The sequence below is a fragment of the Cercospora kikuchii genome (assembly GCF_019650295.1).
Source record: "Cercospora kikuchii DNA, contig_00005, whole genome shotgun sequence".
NCBI lineage: Eukaryota > Fungi > Ascomycota > Dothideomycetes > Mycosphaerellales > Mycosphaerellaceae > Cercospora > Cercospora kikuchii.
In genome coordinates this window covers 2,322,371-2,343,274 of record NW_025408586.1, presented here as the reverse complement: position 1 = coordinate 2,343,274, position 20,904 = coordinate 2,322,371, and the positions used below count along the sequence as shown (strand labels likewise).

The 20,904-nt window shown below is 52.1% G+C and overlaps 8 protein-coding genes across 9 annotated transcripts; 5 read left to right on the top strand and 3 right to left on the bottom strand.

The window, feature by feature from the left end:
• Window positions 1-425: 425 nt before the first annotated feature.
• CKM354_000868200 (uncharacterized protein) lies at window positions 426-1,741 on the top strand (the record flags this gene model as incomplete). The annotated part of the gene is made up of 2 exons (XM_044804072.1): window positions 426-481; window positions 535-1,741. The coding sequence occupies 2 exons, from the start codon at window positions 426-428 to the stop codon at window positions 1,739-1,741; spliced, it is 1,263 nt and encodes a 420-aa protein (XP_044660007.1).
• A 430-nt stretch (window positions 1,742-2,171) lies between these two features.
• On the top strand, window positions 2,172-5,381 carry CKM354_000868100 (uncharacterized protein; the record flags this gene model as incomplete). Its single annotated transcript, XM_044804071.1, has 1 exon — window positions 2,172-5,381. The coding sequence occupies one exon, from the start codon at window positions 2,172-2,174 to the stop codon at window positions 5,379-5,381; it is 3,210 nt and encodes a 1,069-aa protein (XP_044660006.1).
• A 576-nt stretch (window positions 5,382-5,957) lies between these two features.
• Window positions 5,958-6,640, bottom strand: CKM354_000868000 (uncharacterized protein; the record flags this gene model as incomplete). Its single annotated transcript, XM_044804070.1, has 2 exons — window positions 5,958-6,248; window positions 6,299-6,640. 2 exons carry the CDS (start codon window positions 6,638-6,640, stop codon window positions 5,958-5,960), a joined length of 633 nt encoding a protein of 210 aa, XP_044660005.1.
• Window positions 6,641-7,078: 438 nt separating this feature from the next.
• CKM354_000867900 (uncharacterized protein) lies at window positions 7,079-9,417 on the top strand (the record flags this gene model as incomplete). Its single annotated transcript, XM_044804069.1, has 4 exons — window positions 7,079-8,304; window positions 8,355-8,623; window positions 8,708-9,029; window positions 9,069-9,417. 4 exons carry the CDS (start codon window positions 7,079-7,081, stop codon window positions 9,415-9,417), a joined length of 2,166 nt encoding a protein of 721 aa, XP_044660004.1.
• Window positions 9,418-9,656: 239 nt separating this feature from the next.
• CKM354_000867800 (uncharacterized protein) lies at window positions 9,657-11,502 on the bottom strand (the record flags this gene model as incomplete). The annotated part of the gene is made up of 5 exons (XM_044804068.1): window positions 9,657-10,355; window positions 10,408-11,060; window positions 11,113-11,187; window positions 11,239-11,295; window positions 11,346-11,502. 5 exons carry the CDS (start codon window positions 11,500-11,502, stop codon window positions 9,657-9,659), a joined length of 1,641 nt encoding a protein of 546 aa, XP_044660003.1.
• An 806-nt stretch (window positions 11,503-12,308) lies between these two features.
• Window positions 12,309-15,292, top strand: CKM354_000867700 (uncharacterized protein; the record flags this gene model as incomplete). 2 transcript variants are annotated; one of them, XM_044804066.1, is made up of 5 exons in its annotated part: window positions 12,309-12,462; window positions 12,578-12,758; window positions 12,827-13,771; window positions 13,822-14,544; window positions 14,596-15,292. In XM_044804066.1, the coding sequence occupies 5 exons, from the start codon at window positions 12,309-12,311 to the stop codon at window positions 15,290-15,292; spliced, it is 2,700 nt and encodes an 899-aa protein (XP_044660001.1). The 2 variants fall into 2 exon arrangements, with proteins under 2 accessions (XP_044660001.1, XP_044660002.1); XM_044804067.1 differs by lacking the exons at window positions 12,309-12,462; window positions 12,578-12,758 and having other exon boundaries at window positions 13,107-13,771.
• A 1,719-nt stretch (window positions 15,293-17,011) lies between these two features.
• On the top strand, window positions 17,012-18,388 carry CKM354_000867600 (uncharacterized protein; the record flags this gene model as incomplete). Its single annotated transcript, XM_044804065.1, has 1 exon — window positions 17,012-18,388. One exon carries the CDS (start codon window positions 17,012-17,014, stop codon window positions 18,386-18,388), a length of 1,377 nt encoding a protein of 458 aa, XP_044660000.1.
• A 1,319-nt stretch (window positions 18,389-19,707) lies between these two features.
• On the bottom strand, window positions 19,708-20,780 carry CKM354_000867500 (uncharacterized protein; the record flags this gene model as incomplete). The annotated part of the gene is made up of 2 exons (XM_044804064.1): window positions 19,708-20,004; window positions 20,067-20,780. 2 exons carry the CDS (start codon window positions 20,778-20,780, stop codon window positions 19,708-19,710), a joined length of 1,011 nt encoding a protein of 336 aa, XP_044659999.1.
• Window positions 20,781-20,904: the final 124 nt, after the last annotated feature.

The following is a 20,904-nucleotide window of genomic DNA, read 5'->3' as shown; positions in this document are numbered from 1 at the left end:
TCACCTGGTTTCTGGGATTATCGCTTTTGGTCGTCCAGGCACTTGATCTAAGCCGATATAAGAGAACATGAAGATGCACCAGCCGAGAGGTGATCCTGAACCCATCGCCACTCACACTGAGCCCACGAAAGCCGACCTCAATCATCGCTCCGCCGAAAGCTATTCTGGTAATCTCATGCGAATCCGTGGCGTGCCCACAATCCGAGATTCGGAAAGCGGACATCTGGTAGCTGAACCTTGGCGGTTGCAGTCCAGATCACCAAAGTGGACCAGGATGGGGAATAAACACCCGGACGACTGGCCGCTAGTGGTCAAGTAAGTACTCATTGCCTGCCATCAATCAGGAATAATGCATACTGCACTGGTCAAAGTGGTCCCTCTTACAATTTGTCTGAACTTTCCCTTGATACCTGCGCACATACAGAATGGCATCGTCAACGCAATCCCTGACCATTCTCATTGTCGGAGGCGGTATCGCAGGGTAAACTATTTCTGTCAAACTTAACAAAATCATATGCTGATTCTGGTGACCAGGCTGTCTGCGGCAATAGCCCTCCGAGCCCCAAATCGTCAGATCACAATACTTGAGCAATCACGTCTACATGCAGAGATCGGGGCAACAATCTCTCTTCAACCGAATGCGAGTCGCATTCTTGCGCAACAATGGAAGCTTTCCGCAGAAGAGCTGGCCATTGCTCGCGGTATGATCGATCATGGTTTCAGAGTGTACAATACAGAAGGAACCAAAGTGAACGAGATTCCGCTCAAGGAAGGAAAATACGATACAGAGCGAATGATGTACCACCGTCAAGATCTCCATGAATGTCTGAAAGCGGCCGCTACCTCAACCACCAGACCTGGGCCGCCTGCTACGATAAAAGTTTCCAGCAAAGTTGTCAGCTGCGATTGTGATGCCGGAATGGTCCAGCTCGAAACTGGCGAAAAGCTCCAAGCGGATGTGGTCATCGCAGCCGATGGCATTCACAGCACGATGCGATCATTTGTACTGGGCGAGACAGTCTATCCTGTTCCAACAGGTTTATCCGCATATCGACTTATAGTCCCCAATGATATCCTGGAAGAGCATGCGAAAGGTTTCTGCAGCAACATCGATCCACACGAGCCATTCACATCAATGGTCATGGCTCACTCGTGTCGTTTGATTATGGGCACTGCTCGGGATGGCACAATCTACAGCATGGTCGGTCTAGTTCCGGACGAGAAAATGAACGAAGACCCGAACGTGAAGCAGTCTTGGGTATCACGAGGCGACCTCAACAAAATGCTCGAGACATATAAGGACTTTCCTGACTGGGTTAAAGAGCCTTTCAGGCTGGCTAAGGACATTGGACTGTGGCAGCTACGAGATATTGACCCTCTGGAGACTTGGACGAGAGGCAGAGTTATCCTAATAGGCGATGCAGCACATGCTATGCTGCCGACTCAAGGACAAGGTGCAAGTCAAAGCGTGGAAGATGCCGAGGCCTTGGGTGCTTTCTTCGCAGACATCACGGAGGCACCAAGCAAAGAGGAAGTTCAGCAAGTTCTGCAGGAAGTTTTCGAGTCACGTTGCGAAAGAGCTAGTTTGATCCAGAAGTACAGCCGAGAAGCGGCAAAGCCTGCAACAGATGCGGGCAGCAAAGAGGTAAAGATGCGCCCTGATGAATTCATGGATTACAACTGTCATTACAAGGGTGTCAAAGACTGGATCGAGCAACGCCACATACGGGCGAGCGCATAGCGCGAGCTCGATGGCACTTTCCTCTGGCAAACTTCTTTCGCTTTCAGACTCGACTCTTCTTCGAAGCAATTATTTGTCGCGACGCTGGCAAACCCTGAGCAAGCTTTCACGTTCATAGTTGGCTCTGATACATCAAAGACATGTTGTTGATTACAGCAATGCATCGACAAACATCGAATGTCCCAAGCGGATCTGCCCTAAAGCTCTCTTTCAGTCGTTCTCAGCTTCAAAGCACTCAGTGGCAAGCAAGACTCTCATTGACAACTTGAGTATATCACACGGTGAATCTCTCACTCATTCGTCTCCCATCTTACAAGCTCGTGCATCTTGAAGACTGCCTCGTTTTCTCCTCGCTGAACCACTTCCAGCAACCACGTCCAACGAAAACACCGACCTCGCAATCTTTCAACACGAACGCAAGACACCAACCATGACCGATTCCCCTCAGCACAAATTGACCATCATGACTGACAAAGATCCACGCAACACTGCTCAAGGTTTCGACAACATCACAGTATCCGAGGTCAAATTGAGCAGCTCCACTGCCAAACACTTTGCCCCGACCAACATTGGCATCGAAGACGAGTACATCTATTGCTCTGTCGCTATCCCAAAGGACAGCTTCCCCATCGCTCTCCAATCGGACACGGAAAAGAAAATCATCCAGCAGAAGGCCGCAGACAAGCTTCTCAGCGACTGCGGACTCGTCTCATACGCTACCGTGAACAAGCACAGTTTCTTGGTCAAAGTTGAGAAAAGTGGTCCAAACTCTGGTGTGCCAGTTGCAGCTCAACTCAACAACAAGAAGTACAGCGCAATAGTCATTGTGTACAGGGGCAAAGGCAAGATTGATGACGACGAACTGGACCAGGCTATCAATAAGAGCATTTTCGACCCTTCAAACGAAAAGGTCAAGATGAGCAGAGTCTGGAATTCCAAGCCTGAAAAGCTAAGCTCTGGCCTGCGCTGGCATTGGACCGGTGTCAAGTTCTACGACCGCAACGACCAAATCGACCCGCAGCTCGCTCGCAGTAGCCAGGAAAAATTGTCAATCGACCTTGCGAGAAGTCTCGGAAAGGCCGAGGGCGACATCCACGCATACCACATTCCAATCGAAGCAACGGCTAGCTCGACTTTCACACTGCCGGAACTCACAACTGGCAACGGCCCAACGACGCTCCCAATAGAGCATGAGCTTCGCAAGGATGTTCTGCGTGCGCTGCTCGAGCAGGAGTACATTGGCGCCAACGAATCCTTCGACAGCGAAAACGATCCTGCAACTCTGATCGAAGGCTTGCAACTTGTGAACGGAAAGCAACGCCGACTCGCCTCAATCAGCGGAACCACGCCATTGCTCTACGAGAGCGCATCCTCCAAGCTCTTCTTCAAGCAGGAGCAAACGGTATCATCATTCATGCTGGAGTGCTTCGGCAACGGCAGAAAGCTCGATCTGCCTCACGACAACGAAAAGTTCAACAAAGCTCTCAAGGGCAAGCGTGTCAAGTTTCTGGTCAAGGGGGAGTGGCAGACAAAACCCATCGCCAAAGTCGAAACCACCTTGGTCAAAGATGTTCTCGATGAAAAGAAGTACTCGGCTTGGCTGCCTCAAGGTCACGACGAACCCGATCTTCCTTGCCTGAATATAGGCACTGAAGCATATCCAAGATTCATGCCTCCTGAGAGATGCATTCTGCTACCCGGGCAGACTTTCGCCAAACCTATCACCAATGCCATCCGTACTCAGCTGAACGGGCAGCGGACCAGCACCGATTCGACCACCCTTGAACAGACTGCGTATGCCATCAGCAGTGTCAATGTGGGTACCGACGACAAGGACTCCCGCAAGAGCGCGTCGGAAGAAATCTTCAAGGGACCTTTCGGCAAAAAGGTCAAGGTTTGCTTCGTCCAATTCAAGGACGACTCGCCTTCAGAAGGTGCTTTGGAAGAGTTCCGAAAGTGCGTTGTCAACATTCCAACTGCTAAAGACCTGGACACCGCAAATTGGACATCTTTCACACTCAAACTCAGCTCATCGGAGAGCGACTGGACTGCTGAAATCAAGAAGATGGCAAAAGATCATGCTACATTTGGCCAGAACCTCGTTGCCGTCGTTCTTCTCGGTGAAGGCACTGACAAGTTCAACAAATTTGCCGCCTACGAACATCTGAAGCGCATCTTTGATGTCCAGATCGGCATGGAAGCCTACTTCTTGACAGCCAAGCATTTGCAGAAGAAGGGAGTTCAAGGAGCCACTGGTGAACTCGTTCGTCGTATGTCGACTCGCCACCTTCCAAAGGGCTCAGCCAAGACAGGAGCCTCGAAGCTTGAAATCGCAATCCACATCGAAGAGATTGCTTTGCAAAACGAATCGCCCTCCGGCTATCTTGTGGTCATCGCTGCGAAGGATGCATTGTCCAGCAGTGGGTACCGCACATTTAGAGAGCTCGTTCACACAGAGGACATGGACCAATACGACCTTGCCGCCCAACTGTCGGAATTCCTGGACAACAGATTCAAATTCGGCTCGGACGGCACAATACCGACCCAGATCACCATCATCCGCTCTGGTTACGTCGTTGAGCAGAAACCTGGCGAGCTCAAGAAGGAATCTGACAAAATCCAAGACGCTACCCAAGCGAATATGGCTCATGGCGGGCAATTCTCATACCTCGTCCTCGACAATGCCGCGACCGACACTTTGGTCAGCCAGAAGGACGCCAGCAAAGTGTCAAGCCTAAGAACGCTGGTACTGACAGATGCTGAGATCCGGAGCGACGGTAGTACTCGCTTCTTCCGTGTTCACCGTCCTCAGCACACCCAGAACGATCGTACAAAGCTCCAGACCACTGCCATTGGGATGATCTTGACCGGTCACCGTCTTGATGGGACCGAATTTGCTGTCGAGTCGAAACCACCAAGCCGACACGACTCTGCAGAAAGCTTGGTCGCAAGTGGACAAGAACAGAAAACAACGCCAATCATCATCTCGCCAAAGTTCGCTCCTGGCTTGAAGCCGCAAACTCGGCACTTGAGGAGCGCGGCAATTCGCAACAAGGAGAACGAGATCCCGAGTCTTGTACCAACCGTGGCCACCTTTCCATCTTCGAAGCCTCTTGCTGAACGCAGAACTCCAAGCAACCCTGAGACCATGCGCAAGATCTCAACAGGATCTGACCCATTTGGGCCTCCTCTATCTCCTGCAGGCAAGTCCCCAGCCAAGACTCCCTCACCTCTTTCCGAACGTCGAATCCCAAGCAATCCAGAGACCATGCGCAAAGTCTCCACAGAATCTTCCCCAGATGGGTTATCGTTGTCTCTCACAGACAACGACACGCGAGCACGAAAGAGGCATGTACGCAAATCCGACTTCGAAATCCACATTGCGCCGGAGATCTTTCAAGACCCAGTGGTTGAGCAAGACTCAAAGAAGCAAGAGCCTCTGACCACAGCCGAAATGGAGCGTATCGGTCATCTTTGGAAAGATCACCTTCTCGACCTCAACGACCAGAAGTATCCGGTCGTCACCCATCTTGCTCACGCTGTTGCCAAGCGCGCAAAGTTGCATATCAAGTCCGTCAACGGCAACCCTGTCCTTCCACCAGTCCGTGCGGAAGTTGCGGACACGCTCTACTTCTTGTAGGGTGTGGAAAGATCCCGACATTCGCCATTGCCATGTTCTTGATTGACTCGAAATCTTGAGCTTGCAAGGCTTGACTGCCTCCTCTTCTTGCGACTGGTTGCTTCCACTTCTCTCGACTGGCTACTTCTTCTTCTTTCGATTGGCTCCGTCCTATTCTCTCGACTGTTTTCAACATACTCTATCGTGCGACATTCACTTCTTACACTCCTTTGATCGACACTCTTTTTCCAAGTCCTCTTCACCGAAAGAGGCCAGCTACTGACATGGCTGTGTCAAGCTCCGCTCACTTCTGCTGGAAGCCACTGGCAATGATTTCCTTACGTATCGATGCATGCTTGGCTTCTGGGTTGGTGTTGTACTTGGATGGTTTTGGGCAAAGATGGTGTTCGAACGTTCGCTCTGGCGACTATTGTGGTAGATAGATGATGAATCCATTCCTTGCCCCTCGCTACTGATTCTCTTTCCCAACATACAATGCTGACTGCAAATAAAAGGCGCCCAAGAGGCTGAAGCTGGAGTTTTCTGTCATTAATTCTCTGTCATAGTAGATCACTGCTCGCTAATTACAGCAACCGCTCAGGACTTCTGATGTCTTCCATCATCTCCATTCTCATATGGACCTCCACTTTCCTTGACCTGTCCATTCTTCTCATTGCTGTCCTTGGACTGCTGGCTCCACTCTGGTGCCTCGTCCTTGCCACTTTCTTCCTCCTCGTCGCCCTCTTCTTTCGTCTTGTGTACAGTCTGAGGATCGTGCTCGGCGGGGCTGTAGATCGTGACGAGCTCCAATGGCTGGGTCTTGGAGGTGTTGATGAATTGATGCTGGGTGCCTGCTGGTACCACGACGACATCGGATGCTTTGACATTCTGGCTACACATCAGCGGGCCACCTCTTCAAAGCGATGAGCTGCAATTACCTGGTCTTTCCCGGCAACGGTAGCTTTTCCTTCACCGCTCGTGAAGAGTAGGACTTGGTCCACAGTGTGCACTTCGTCGCCAATGTCACCTCCCACTGGAATCTCCATCGTTACGATCTGGGAATAGAGGCCTGTGTGCAGGACCTTCCTGAACTGTCCAAACTCCCGCTTCCTGGAGGCCAGTCCCTCAAAGTACACCAGCTCATGCTTCGGCGGGTTCTTCGACACCTTTGAATCTTTTCCCATGGTTGCTGCAGTTGCTGAGAATGGGCGAAATGCTGTGGTTCGGAGGATTGGACGTGAATGCTGAAGTAGGCGTGTACTTACGCGGGAGCAGAGCATTTTGGAGGAAGCCCTACCACTGCTGCACTATGACAGCGTGCATATATGGTTACTAAAGACATCGCGATTCGACGACCTCACATCATGTTGATGTCAGCGACGCGTTCGTGGTTCGTGGAGCTTCCTGTGTCAGCATCATCGTCTGTTCCAGCCGCGAGCACGTGCCAACGCGGGCCGGGACCGAAACCGGAGGTGAAGTGAGGAGAGCCAATGATTGATGGAAGTCCCCAATCCTTCGAAGGAACGTGTTTGTCCAGATGCTGCGAGGTGGCAGCCGTTTCGGTTTGAAGATGTTGATGTGATCGCAGTCTTCACGAGAGCATTCTTCTTCATCGATCGGCAATGGTCCCCCTGCAAAAATCGATGTCGGCATCGGATATGTGAAATCGCTTGGCAAGAAGCTTCGTCCCCCTTGCCCAAACTCAAGCACAACCCAACATGTCGTATCTGGTGACTCAAGGGCAGGCACCTTCCACGGACAAGACACAATCAACTCCTCGCCTGGTCCCTCTTGCGCCAGCGGCTGCCATTCCGGTGCGGCAAGACAACGGCAGCAAAGATGTTCAGCTCATGCCTTTCAGTTGCACAACTTGTGCTAAAAGGAAAGTGAAATGTGACAAACTCCCCGGTACATGTTCAGCCTGCCGCAAAAGTCGAGTAGAATGCCAGTATCAAGAGCCAGCACCTCGGAAGAAGAAGCGGAAACCGGTAGAAGACTTACAAGACCGACTGGATAGGTATGAAAAGCTGCTCCACGAACACGGTATCATTCCGAAGGATGAAGGCAGCACATCAAGTACAACCGAAAACAGCAAGTCGCGGCAGAACAGCGCATCTGGGAGTCCCATGACCCTGTTCGGTCCTGCTCCTCAAGGACTCCACAAGACTGGAAAGTTAGTCCAGGGTCGGGGCAAGACCCGATATATCGATAGCAATATTTGGCGCAACCTTGCCGATCATATGGGACTCTCTTCTGATGAAGGAGAAGACGACTACGACGAGCATGAAGACACGCCCGCATCAGCTGAGCCATTGGATCCTGCTTCGGCTGCCTTCTTCGGGCCCGCAACACCATCTCAAAATCTGCTGGACGCGCATCCCAGCTACGAGACAGCTGTAAAGCTGTGGAAGCTCTATGTGAGGAATGTTGATCCCATCTGCAAGCTGGTGCATGTGCCTACTGGCAAGGTAATGGTCGAGAAAGCAGCTGCAGATCCTAGCGCGATCGACAGGGTTACGGAGTGTCTTTTGTTTGCAATATACCATTTCGCCGTCGCGTCGACGTCTGAGCGAGAGTGCGAAGACACATTCGGCGAGTCATGGGTCGTGATGCAGAGACGGTACCATAATGCGACGAGGCAGGCGCTGGTGGCGGCACACTTCCTGCGGACAACGGAGCTGGCCGTGCTGCAAGCATTTGTGCTGTTTCTATTGCCGATGCGCAATCGGTATGACCCGCACACTTTCTGGATCTTGACAGGCATTGCAGTTCGAATAGGTCAGCGAATGGGCTTGCACAGAGATGGTGAGGAGATGGGGTTGAATCCTTTCGATGTGCAGATGCGGCGAAGAGTATTTTGGCAACTCTTGCCGCTTGATGGCATGTCTGGACAGCTATCCGGGACGGGCATCGCCATCTCCGCAGATTCATGGGACACGAAACAGTGAGCGATCTTTAAACTGCGTCTTTTGACGTTGAGCTGATCTGCAACAGGCCTCTGAACATCAATGACGAAGATATTTGGCCCGGAATGGAGACTCCACCTGTCGAAAGGCAAGGTGCTACAGACATAATTTTCGTCTTGGCCAGGACAGAGATCGGCAAATTCCACCAGAAAGTGAAACCACAACTAGGTCTCTGGTCGAAACTATGGGAAGCCCAAGATCAAGCCGCGATCCAGACTGCGCTTTCTGACGTCGAGCGTCATATGGAGGAGAAATATATTCGCTACTGCGACTTCGGAATTCCGGTCCATTGTATGGGTAAGTATTCGCTACGAGGCATCTTCAACGCGCAAGAGACTTGTCTTAGACATCTTCGTGCCTCCTACTGACTACTTTTGGTAGCGATGGCGATGTGTCGTGGCGCTCTCCAGTCTGGACGTCTCCGGGTCAAGCTAGGCATGGCCAAGAATCACGGCTCGACTCCTGATGAGCGCAGATCGTTATACACCCTTGCGAGCAAAATTCTGGACCTGGATATCGCCGTTCACGAGAACGCTTCTCTTCAGCGGTTTGACTGGCATATGAAAAGCTTCTTCCAGTGGGATCCCCTGATTTGGATGCTCAACGAAGTCCGTAGGGAGGACACAGTACTCGACCGCGAAGAGGTTTGGGCCAAAGCGACTCACATCTACAAATGCCATCCCGAACTCATCGCTGGCAAACGGTCTGATCTGAGTCATCCCGAACTCAACCCTGGTCATAGGTCTATCGACCTTGCGCTTGGCAGGCTCACCGTGAGGTCTTGGGACGCAACACAGAAACAGAGGCCATCACCTATTCCAGAGCCCTCTTTCATCACAGAACTAAGAAAGATTATGTCAAGGAAAGAAATGTCACGACATTCTAGTACCACGCAGACGCCCAGCCTGCCGGCGAACAGTGTCAATGTGGCTCCTCAGCCACTTCCGGAAATTCCTGTCAGCAATTATATTAACGGCAACATGCCATGGGGCTTTGCGACCTACGGAGGGCTTGACAATGTCAATAATGATTTGGACTGGATGTTCTGGGATCAGATGTTGCAAGAGCCGTCTGCTTTCCCGAATGTGTGACGCGTTTGATCACGCCATGGCAACACTACCAGATCGGTGGTCTTACACGATTACTGTCACCGCAACCGGCACGGACGATATGACCTTCAGCTTCAGTGCAACAAAGGGCATGGTGTTTCGAACTTCGCTCATCTAGACTAATACATATCCATTTCACCTCTCCGCGCTCGACCAAGCATGGACGCACACAATGCTAACCCGGCATCATTGAAGTCCTAGCGCAAATCCTCTGAAATCCATCAATGTGCCATCGAAGGCCTTCCAGTGGACTTCTTCGTGGCCCAGCGGCCTGTATACTGACGAATCCTCTTTCCATAGATGAACACTGGGATTCCTAGCAATCCTATTCCAGCCGTCAAGCCGGCATAAGCACCAAAGGAGCCATCATAGCCAGCGGTATCAATGAACCTGGCCACTCCGTAGCTGGTGCCAAACGACACAAATCCACGCATGGCCGTGATGACCACCAGCACTGGAGCAGCTCTTGCTGGGTACGAGTCGAGCAGGTAAGTAATGCCTGCAATGTTACTTCCAATGAATGCGAAATAGTACGCCGCGTATGCCCAAGCAATGGCGAACCAGTGGTACTTCTCAGGATGCTGGGCCGCTTGTCCATATATGACACATGCCACGACACCGATGAGGATCGGGATCCAGAGCAAGAGTAGTCGATTCTCTGGCTCGTGAACCCCGCCGTTGCGTCGAGCACGCCACTTGAGCACACGATCGGAGCCATAGCCCAGAAGAGGCAAAGCAACGAGAGCGGTGATGATTTGTCCTGGTGTCACGTAGGAAGCTGACCTATCTGGCCAGTTATAAGGTGGACTTGTCACAATTGTGCCATAGGTAGTGCCCAGCGCGATGTTGACGCCTAGTGTGAGGCCGTTGAGGCAGAAGGCCCAGAAGACGTTTGGAAAGAGCATGATTTGGAAGGTGTGCTGCAGAGAGTAAGTACGATCAAAAGAACTGGGAGACATGACATGTACTCACGATAAAAGTGTACCAGCCTTCCTTCCAATCTGGTTCGCCGACAAAGACTCGCATGTCCGACCAGAGAGTCCTGGGAGCGTATCTATCCAGGTCAAAGGCCGGTCGCTCTGACAATCGAATTGCCTTCGCCTCGACAGCTAGCTCGGGATTGGTCTCAATGTCTTCTTCTGTGGCTTGCCCGTATGCTGCAAGCGAACGATTGTATCGAGTCTCGGGTACGAAGAAAATGGAAGCCAACAAGACTGCTGCAGAGAGCCCACCTCCGAGTATGTACCAATTTCCCGGCCCGATCGCACCTGCAATTGGTGAAGCGAAGAGTGTGTATACTGCGCTGATGATGGTTTGGGTCGCGGACTGCCACATCAGGAACGTACTACGTTCGTGTAGGAAGTGGATCTCCTGGATCATCATGGGCACTAGAGCCTCACTCTGACCAGCCGCGAATCCTAATATCATTCGGACTCCGAGATGTTGTTCGTATGTTTCGACGTAGGCTGCGCCGATTCCTGCTGCGACGAGAATGATGCAAGAAAGAAGGTAGATTGGACGACGACCGATTGCCATGGCGAGTGGCATGAAGATGAGATTCCCGACGCCCATGAACATGGTTGGATATGTCATGAGGGCTGTGATGTCGGCGTAGGATGCACCATCTGCAACCTGTCAGCGAGTATGTCTAGCAGTGGAGGAGAGCACTCCGCTTACGCTCAGCATAAGTTGGGATGTAGAAGGTGAGCAAGCCACCGAAGCCAGCTACCATGCTCAAACCAACGGAGCTGACTATCAATGTGTCAGCGGATGTAAAAGGAGTCATGGTTGCTCAATTCTTACACATCGACAGCAAAACGATGAACACGATCTTTCTCCATGTTGGCATGTTCAAGGGATCTTCGGAGCATCAGCACAAAAATTGTTGCATGAAGAAGCGAAGACGATACCTCTCGGATCTCTGCTTGGGGTCGGCACCAACAAGACGTCTTTGGCATCGTTGATAGTGACCGTCCCCATAGTATCCGAAGTCTGGACATTCTTGAGGATATCGCTCTCGATATCTTCAAGACGATCGATGGTAGGCTCGAGTTTCTTGTCAGCCATGGCGACTGATCAATTGCTTCAATACTAGATGTCGAATGTTTGTGACTCCTAGGCCTGACGCTGGCTTGCACCATCAGAAATGTGCTCTGATAATATAGTGCAGACTGCAACGAAGCCACACCGCGGGGACCGCGTGGCCATTCCCAAGCGCCTGCTCTACCACTATCGGCCTGTCGCCATCTCCTTTGCTGGTATTGCCCGCAACCGATTCTGAGATACCTATCAGGAGGAGGGTGGGGAAGAGAGGACTTCGGCTTCGGCGGACTACCTGCCAATACATGCCAATACTTCAGCTCAGCCATGGTTTGCTGCACTTCGCAACTTGACATTTCATGGCAGTTCGCTACGGCAAAGTATACCCGAGTGTACGTACTGCAGCCTCTCTGGCAGTAGTCTACACTTCCTCGTGTTCAATCAGAACCGCCAGAAAGCCAGCTTCGACTCAACAATACCCCGAGAGAAACTCCCTCTTTCACAGGTCGAAGCGAAGTCCCGCCAAACCAATCATACATTTCAAAACCTCGCTTTGTAAGCCTCCTAGTAGGAAAGAACCAGTGACACGAACATTCGTTCGCTTCTTCGCTTCGACATGCTGTACCCCGCTCCAAATAGTGGATCTAGCCACGAGCGCGCGAGCGTGCCGGTGGGAACTGTGGATGGGGAAAGGGTCTGGAGGAGGCTGCACCCCACATTTCCGCCCGCTCTTCGCTACGCTGCCTTATACCATGCCCACAATCCGTCTCCTCTCGACTGCGAGCTTCGTCTGTCCTCTCTTTTGATCTTTGATTGTCAGCACACCAGAAATAATGCCTGATCTTGCAAGGCAGGTCTCTGCATCCTCTACTACGGCTACAGGGCTTGCGGCCGACTCGCCGAAACCTGTCGCCGCCCCACATGTCTGTCAATTGTGTAACAAGAGTTATGAGAGAGCGGATCACTTGCATAGGCATTTAGATTCACGTTAGTAGATTCCTAACTTGCACACTGCCTTTCTTTCAAGATCGTGAAACGCGATCCATCTTGATGTTTGCAAACAAGTTCGTGCGCTAGGTACTGATAGTTTTCTTCTACATAGACCGCAATGAACGCAGTTTTAAATGCACCGATTGTCCTCGAGGTTTCAATCGAAGAGATCTACTTCTACGACATCAAGCTACGCATGCGAAGAATGCTGCGAGCGGGAAAACTGGACCGGATCGATCGAATGAGAGGGCGATTAAGGCTTGTGATCCTTGTGTGATTTCGAAGTTGAAATGGTGAGTGATGTGCTCTCCATTTCTCCTGTGTCCAGACTTGATATGCTGATATACTGATGATGTTGCAGTGACAACTCAAGACCTTGTCAAAGATGCAAGAAACGTAAGATTGATTGTAGGACTGATTCGCTTGATCGTGATCGGTCAGTAAAGGCAGCTTCTGTGGTGGCAGCAGGAGAAAATCAGCAGCAGCAGCAAGGGAATGAATCGATCACGTTGCCTTCTCCTCCAGATAGTGCGAGCAATAATGGCTTTGCTGGTCTATCGTCCGCGGGGAATCCAGCGACTCTGGGCGGCGCGGCATCGTTGCCACAACTGCAAGACGATAGTCAATGGCATTTGCCCGACATGACATTTCCGACCTTCTTCGACCAGATCATGGCGCCAGACTTCGTCGCCTCTGATTCCATGAACCTACCACTGGACATTTTCAACCACATGCCTGAACAAGATTGGCTGAGCGACAATATGGACATCTTCGGAGTCGACTTCACGCCTACCATTGACGAAGCCTTCGAGATCACAAACTTGATGCCGATGCCTCAAGAGCAGAACGAGACATCGAGTAACGCGCAGCAGGAAAACGTAACTCAAGATCAAGCTGCCGCAAACAGTGCTCGTCAGCGCCATGCTCTATTCCAACGCTCACCTTGGCTCTGGAAACCAGAAGCGAATTCTCATGCGTTTAGTGAACACCGCTCATTACCTCTGGACGAGTCAGAAATCGACATGAGCGCGAGTCCTCATCAGCCGTTTCTGCCATCGCTGCACATGCGTAGCGAGCTGTCGACTCACAGCCGAGATAAGATCTTCCAGATGGTGCTGAAGGCTGCCAAATCGCACGTTTCAATACCGAGGTTCCCTAGTATCAAGTGTTTGAATCTGTTGCTGAGAGTTGGGCTTGCGAAAAGGATGGAAACGGATGCGTGGATTCACCCATGGACATTAGATGCTGAGACCGCAAGGCCAGAGTTGTTGACTGCACTGATTGCCGCGGGCTGCGTTTGCTTTGGGCGAGTACTGCAAATTGGACCACATATTGGTCGATGCTAACAAGTTACAGGATACCTTCTGTGTCCAAGACTGGCCTGATACTCTTTGAAATTGTCCGAGTGGCACTGAATAGACTTGTCGAAGACGACAACAGTGTCATTCGAGATCTGGAATATTTGCAAGCTTGTATGATGTGGATCGATGTCACCGCGTTTTGTGGCTACAAACGCAAAATGGAGATTGCGGAACATAGTCTGCAACCACTGGTAACCGCATTGCGACGAGCTGGAAAGTTCGATCGAGTCGCGTATACTTCGAATCAAGACGTTCGAACAGACGACACCAATACGCTCGAAAGCAATTGGAAGCACTGGGCCAAACAAGAGTCGTACAAGAGACTGGTCCATCATCTCTTTGAGCACGACATTTTGACGGCCATCACCAAGGTTCGGAACCCACTGATCTCGTACGCCGAGATGACACTGCCCCTCCCAGCAAGTAGGGATCAGTGGTTGGCGCCGACGGCAGAGACCTGGCATATGGCGGGATTGGAGAAGACCACTCGGGATGCCAAACATGCCAATCTATCGTTGAGAGATTTGTTAGCAGATGGCGAATTACTACGATGTCTGCCGGAAGATGTCGATGTGTCCGTTGCTCGAGCTGCGCATTTGCATGGCTTGGCAGCACAGACTTGGGAGCACTTCCAGCAGTCGAGTGTGGTAAACAGTGCTTTGGCTTCTAACTCGGATCCGTCCGGGAAACTATGGCTGCAGACGCGGCACCAGCAATTGTGAGTCCGCACGAGCATGGAAACCCTGCACCAGAGCTGACCGAACATCAGATATCACATGCTGCAAGTGATTCGATCCAGCATTCAAGACACATCCGCTGTAACGCGGCTGCTCAACGAATTTCTCATGATGAGCATGCACGTCAACCCGGACGACGTGACACGGTTCGCAGGCAAGTGCGGTGAGATTGAAGCACATCGTGCATATCAAGAACTTCAGAGCTGGAGCCAAAGCAAGCGAGCGCGGACAGCGATCTGCCATGCCGCGCAAGTGATTCGGTTGGCGAGAGAAGTGCCGCCGTATCAATTACGCGGAGCTGATGCCTTTATTATCTACCATGCGGTCATGGTTCTCTGGGCTTATGGAATGATGCAGCGCGATCTCGCGAGGCGAACAAGAAGCAGCACGCCGAACCCTGGGACCTCGCTACGAGAGCAGCAGGAGAGGGAAAATGCAACTCCCGTGTACCTCGACGAGGAAAAAAATGCCGCCATTGACGCTTTCCTGCTGATGGGGACGGGTCGTCCTTGTTTGCGGATCCGCCAAGTTGGCAGAGGCAAAAGTCACGATGAAACGTATCGGAGTCGACAACAGCAGCAGTACTGCGACCTTCGGCACGCGCAGGCGATCATGCAGGTGGGAGTCGCAGTCTTGGAGGAAAATTATCCCAACGAAATGCGCAAAAATTTGCCGCAGCTCATTCGCTCATTGTGCGAATTGATGCATGAACTTGGCGCTCTTGCGTGAAATTATTCGCCCCGGGTCGAGATTTGGTAGAACAAAGCGCCGAAGTGAGGACTCATTTCTCTCATTTCGCGGGTTTATTCGACAGTAGACATAATTCTGGGGATGACAGGCATCGGGGTCTCGACCGTCAGCGTTCTATGGAGAATGGGGCCTTGGTGTGATGTCGCCACGCGGCCATGGCGTACTTGTGCTGGTTCTGTTGGGGATCAGATACTAGCATTGTCGCTTGGCGCTGGCGGCGGAATGTCGGTCCCTCGTCGTCCCTAAGTACCTGTGCCTGCCAACTGCGTCAAGCTGCGTGGCCGCACAGTGATGACAGAGAGCAGCACACAGCATCCGCGTCACAGCTGACCACACGTGAGATGCCGTGGATGCCAATGTGCTTCGGGTCTTGTCGCTGAAGGATCATGCATCGGGAGAGGTGGTGCGACGCGGCGGAATCCCGGAATAGATGCCGTAGGGGGAGGAGTGTCGTTGCGCGCGGTGCATTATTCGTGCTCCCGCCTATGGCAATGGGAGGCATGAGTGTTGGGCCATCAGCGGTGAGGTGGACAGAGAGTCGTATGAAACGTAGCACCAATCGTAGAGGGCAGCGTCGACGTCGACGTTCTGATCAGCGCGACAGACACGTGTGGAATGTCCGACTCGCCTAGCGCGGCCCGCACTCTTGGCAATTTACGATTTCCTTGCGGCTGACTCGGCTTCTCCTTTCCATGAAATCCCAAACATCGGCGCCTCTGGGCAACGCCATTGACGTGATGTCCCCACCACTGCGTCGTTGCGGCGCGCAGACTCACCACAGTCAGAGGTGAGAAGAGACTGCTCTCGAACAGCTAACGTGCAGGTATAGGCATGCGCGCGTCAAGTGCGACACCAGCTCAAAGCGTCAGAAGAAGCGATCAACCTCATACAGCGAGCGAAGCGTCAAAGGCGGTCTCAAGCATCTAGAACTGCAGCCTTGTCAGGAGCAAGATGACTTTTGTCCAATCATATGTACAGCAGCAGGTGGTACCTTGCCTTAGCGTCGACGTGGAGGCTCGGCGAGCGTTTGCATATGCGCGTCTGCTCAATTTTCATACCCGCTCTTGGCCCCTTTGCCTTTCTCTCCCTCCCTCCGACTGGGTCATCGATGCCAGCGCACCGACGCCGCGCCGCATCGTGAAACCAGGAGCGCAGCCCCGGGTCTCCTTCGCTGCTGGCCACCGCAGCAGCAGAGCGTGACCGCCACGCTCAGCCGCTGCGCAACCAGTCTGAAGTGGTTCAGTGTCACTCACAAGAACCAGGGGTGGAGCCCAGATTAGGCCCAATGTCCCTGAGACTCCCTATTCGAGCATCGAACGCCAAGTGCTCCGCTGTCGTGAATAGCGCGCCTTGGCCGTATAAGGATCCCCATTTGCCGTCGCGACGGCGCGTGTGGTAACGCCTGTGCACCCGCCCATTGTTGCTTTGTTGCCGCTCGCTTCACGTCCCCCATCGATCGAGTCGCCGGGTGCACTCACGCTACCTCCTACCCTTCCCTGTTGCTGCGCCCGCTTCGGTCTTCCCTTCTCTTTTCCTTCCTGCAAGCCCAGCAACTTCTCCCTCGACAACGGTCGACAGTCACTCCTTTGACTTTTGCGCTCACATTCACGACGCTCACTAACAGGCGGCTTGATTGCCCCTGCCCATTCTTTTCGCCAAACCACATTCATCGAGCGACATCGACACGAATCCACGACAATGAAGGGATCACTTTATGCTGCTGCGGCAGCGCTGGCGACCACCGCCCATGCTGCGCAGTTCGTCATGTACAGCCCAGGTAGCGACATCGATCTTGTCGAGCGCGCCGATGCCATCGTCACCCCAGGAAAGATCAGCGCACACGTTCATCAGATCTTCGGTGCCAGCAATGCTGCTTCGGACATGACTTACGAGTCCCTGCAAAAGTCGAAGTGCACTACTGTTGGCAACGCAGCCGGTGCTGGAAACGCTGCAGACAAGAGTGTCTACTGGGTGCCTTCGCTGTTCGGACAGGCCAAGGACGGCTCTGGTTATGTGCGCATTCCAAGCGGAGGCCACAAGCTCTACTACCGCGATGTCGGCAACGCCAATGACAAGAAGGCCGAGCCTTTCGAGTTCCCCAAGGGCTTCTTCATGGTCGCCGGTGACCAGACTCGACGTGCAGCCAACAACGACAGCCGTGTGCTCACCACGGAATGGATCTGCCACTGCAAGAGCGGCCAGAACAACGGTGTTGACCAGAAGACTGGATTCCCCGCAGATGTTTCCAACTGCGACTCATATCCTGGCTTCGCGGGATCCCTCCACTTCCCTCACTGCTGGAACGGCAAGATGCCAAAGGTCAACGACAACAGCCACATGGCCTACCCAGAGGGCGATGTTCAGTCGGGCCCTTGCCCAAGCTCTCACCCAACTCGTCTTCCACACATCTTCTTGGAAAACTTCTACGATCTGGCCAAGGTCGCTGACAAGATCAAGCCAAACTCCTTCTCTCTGTCCCAGGGTGACCCAACTGGCTACGGACTCCACGCCGATTTCTTCAACGGCTGGGACGAGGGTGCCATTCCAAAGCTCTTCGATGACTGCCCGCAGCCATACTACGGCAACTCTGATGTCGGCACTTGCCCCAGCTTCCAGGGTTTCGACACCAAGAACACTGACTGCAAGCTCACTCCAGAGTTCAAGGAGAACGTTGATTCCCCTGGCAAGTACCTTCCAGGTTGCAACCCAATCACCACCGACAACCCAGCGCAAAAGATGAAGCCAGCTCCTCTCGGTGTCTGCTCCAACGAGTGCACTCCCGCCAGTGGTGCCTCGGAGGACTCGCCAGCCAGCTACGAGGCTCCTCCAAGCTACGGAAGCTCCAAGTCCCAGAAGACCCAGTCTACTACCTTGGCCACCAAGCAAGCCGCTTCTACACCTGCCGGCTACTCCAAGCCAGAGGCTCCCAAGGCGGACGAGAAGGACGATGACAACGTTGTGTACGTCACAGCCATGGTCACCGTCACTGCTCCAGGCGAGGCCGCTGCCACCCCAGCCGGCTACGCCCAGCACAAGCGCCACGAGCACATCCACCGCCACAAGCGCCACCACTAGACAGATACCTCTAGTGTTGATTCACGATCTTCAATTCTATGTAAAGACGCTTTTGGTCCGTCGATTTGTTCCTTGTTGATGTGGAGAGAAGATACTACACATGTGGGCTTGCTTGGTCGAGCAGCAAATACGAAAATGGCGAACAAAAAATAAACAACTCAAACAACAACACAGATGTGCGATGAAAAGCATTTTCATGATGAAGGGATATGATATGGATGAGAGCGATTTGCAGCACAGCGAAGCGGGCGAAAGCATTTGGGCTTAGCGACTACGACCACAGATAACCCGTCGCGCGAACGACACATATTTTTATGCACACAGCACAAGCAGAAGCCTCAGATACCCAACCAACCAACACCCGACAACATCTTCATCATGCTTATCGCTCTCATCCTTTATCGATATCATAGCTCTTCATCATGTCTGCTTTGCACTTGAACATTCCCCCCATCACGACTGAGATACCCAACCTCAGCCCCCCAACACCTCCTTCTCGCCAGCTGTTGCACACGGCAGAGAGGCAAATTTTCACGAAACGACCTTTTGGAAGGCATACGAGATTCTCGACGAGGCGATGAAAACTTATACCTTTTTGCTTGTTTTTTGAACAGCTTCCTGCGTTGTTACCTGTTTTGAAATTGGTTAGAGACTTTGCAAAATTGCTTTTGGAAGTGCAGCTTGGTGCGTAACCTTGTATTGATTTCTGCTTCGGACTTTGTAGATACTTTTTGTGTGTGTACTGTTTCTATTTCCAATGGAATGGAAGACTTGAAATGTCTCATCATCAATTCGGTCCTTTTCTCTCTTCTCTCGTAATTATCTGTGCTTTGGATCAACGTCTTTCAACGTTCGTCCCAACTGCTCCACAATGTCTCGGGATGTGTGGCTTGTGCGTCGGCACTTTTTGCTGCTTCTATAGACGACTGTTGTAAAGCCCGTGGTTGTGGTAAAGTCAATCTCGTATACCCATTCATCGCTGTCGGAGGGTCGTTGGAGAGTCTCAGTTCTGGAGTGGGCAGGGATCGGCGTTAAATGTTGAAGCGTGCAAGACGAACGACGTATCGGGTTGATGATAAGGATGGATCGAGATTTCTCATAATATGGAGATGCGGGTGTATCAACATCTTCGCGGTGTAGGAAATGGATGAAAGAATACGTGTTACAAGGATAATGTGCCACAAGGCCTCATACCATTCTCCTCACTATCCTAAACTGGGTATCTCAATGAAAGGTCGCATTCGCGCGGTAGCAAGTAATAACACCGATCCATCCCTCTCCTCTCTTCTTCTCACCTGACTTTCTCACACAGCAAACACCTAATAAGCCTCCACTGCAGCCAACTGCAACAACCTCTTCGTGATCTCCGGCTTCTCCAATGGTTCATGTCGATTCAAAGGACATTCCTTCCCATTTCTCAGCGGAGGTCCTGTTTCGCGAATATTGCAATGTGGCCAGTGAGTTGTTCCTTGCCAAGTCTTGAACAATTCGGCCTTCTTTTTGAGGACTTCAGGTTCTGCGAAGCGGGCGGGAGTTTGGCAGATGTATTGGACGTGCCGAATACGGTCGCCTTCGGGGAAACAGGCGTAGTGCATTGTGCGGCTATCCCAGATGGCCTACAAGTACATCTGGGTTAGTTTGGATTGGCAGTGGTGGGGGAGAAGTGGTGAGTGCTTACCATGTCGCCAGGCTCGAGGTTCACTTTGATCATTTCACATCCGTGATCTTTGAACCATTGTACATCTTCCTCCTTGAAAATGAACAAATCCTTGAAATCTGCCTCCTCCGGTGGCTTATCTTCGTGATCATCCTGCTCTCTCGTCTCTGAGAAGAATTGATCAAAGAGCTTACTGCTTCCTTTCATAACGATCAACCCGCCATCTTTAGGTCCATTGGGCTGATAATTCAACAATCCTTGCACACACTGCATTCCCTTGCGATGAGGGCTCTGATCGCAATGCGGCCAAGGCGACCATGTGAGATCTTTCTGCCTCGGCAACGTAATATTCATGCCATCGAATGAAGAGAGGAGCTCATCTGTTCCCCAGAGCTTTGTGAATACTTCTTGAACTTTAGGCTCCAAGCGGGATTCCCAGACGAATTTCTCATGAGCGGAGGCGTAGGAGAAGTACATGCCACCTTTGAATGATACGGGGAGGTGGTTTTGGGTCCAGGTGCTTTCATCGTTGGGATCGAAGCCTAGACCGAAAGATTGGAGCCAGTCGATCTGTTTTTGACGGTAGTATGCTGCTCGTTCTTGGGTGATGACGTTTTTGACGATGGCGAAGCCATCTTTGTGGAATTCGTCGCGCCAGTCGCCGTAATTGGTGCCGTCGTGTTGAATGAGGTCGACGCCGGAGTCTGGGATGGGATCTACTGCGTGAGGGGCCATTGTTTTGGTTCAGTGTGAGTAGTGAAGGTGAGTTTCTGAGATACTGCGAAGAGATGCATGTTCACCTACTGCTGACACCAATGTACATATACTGTCCTCTCGCACGACCGACATCGTTGTCCCA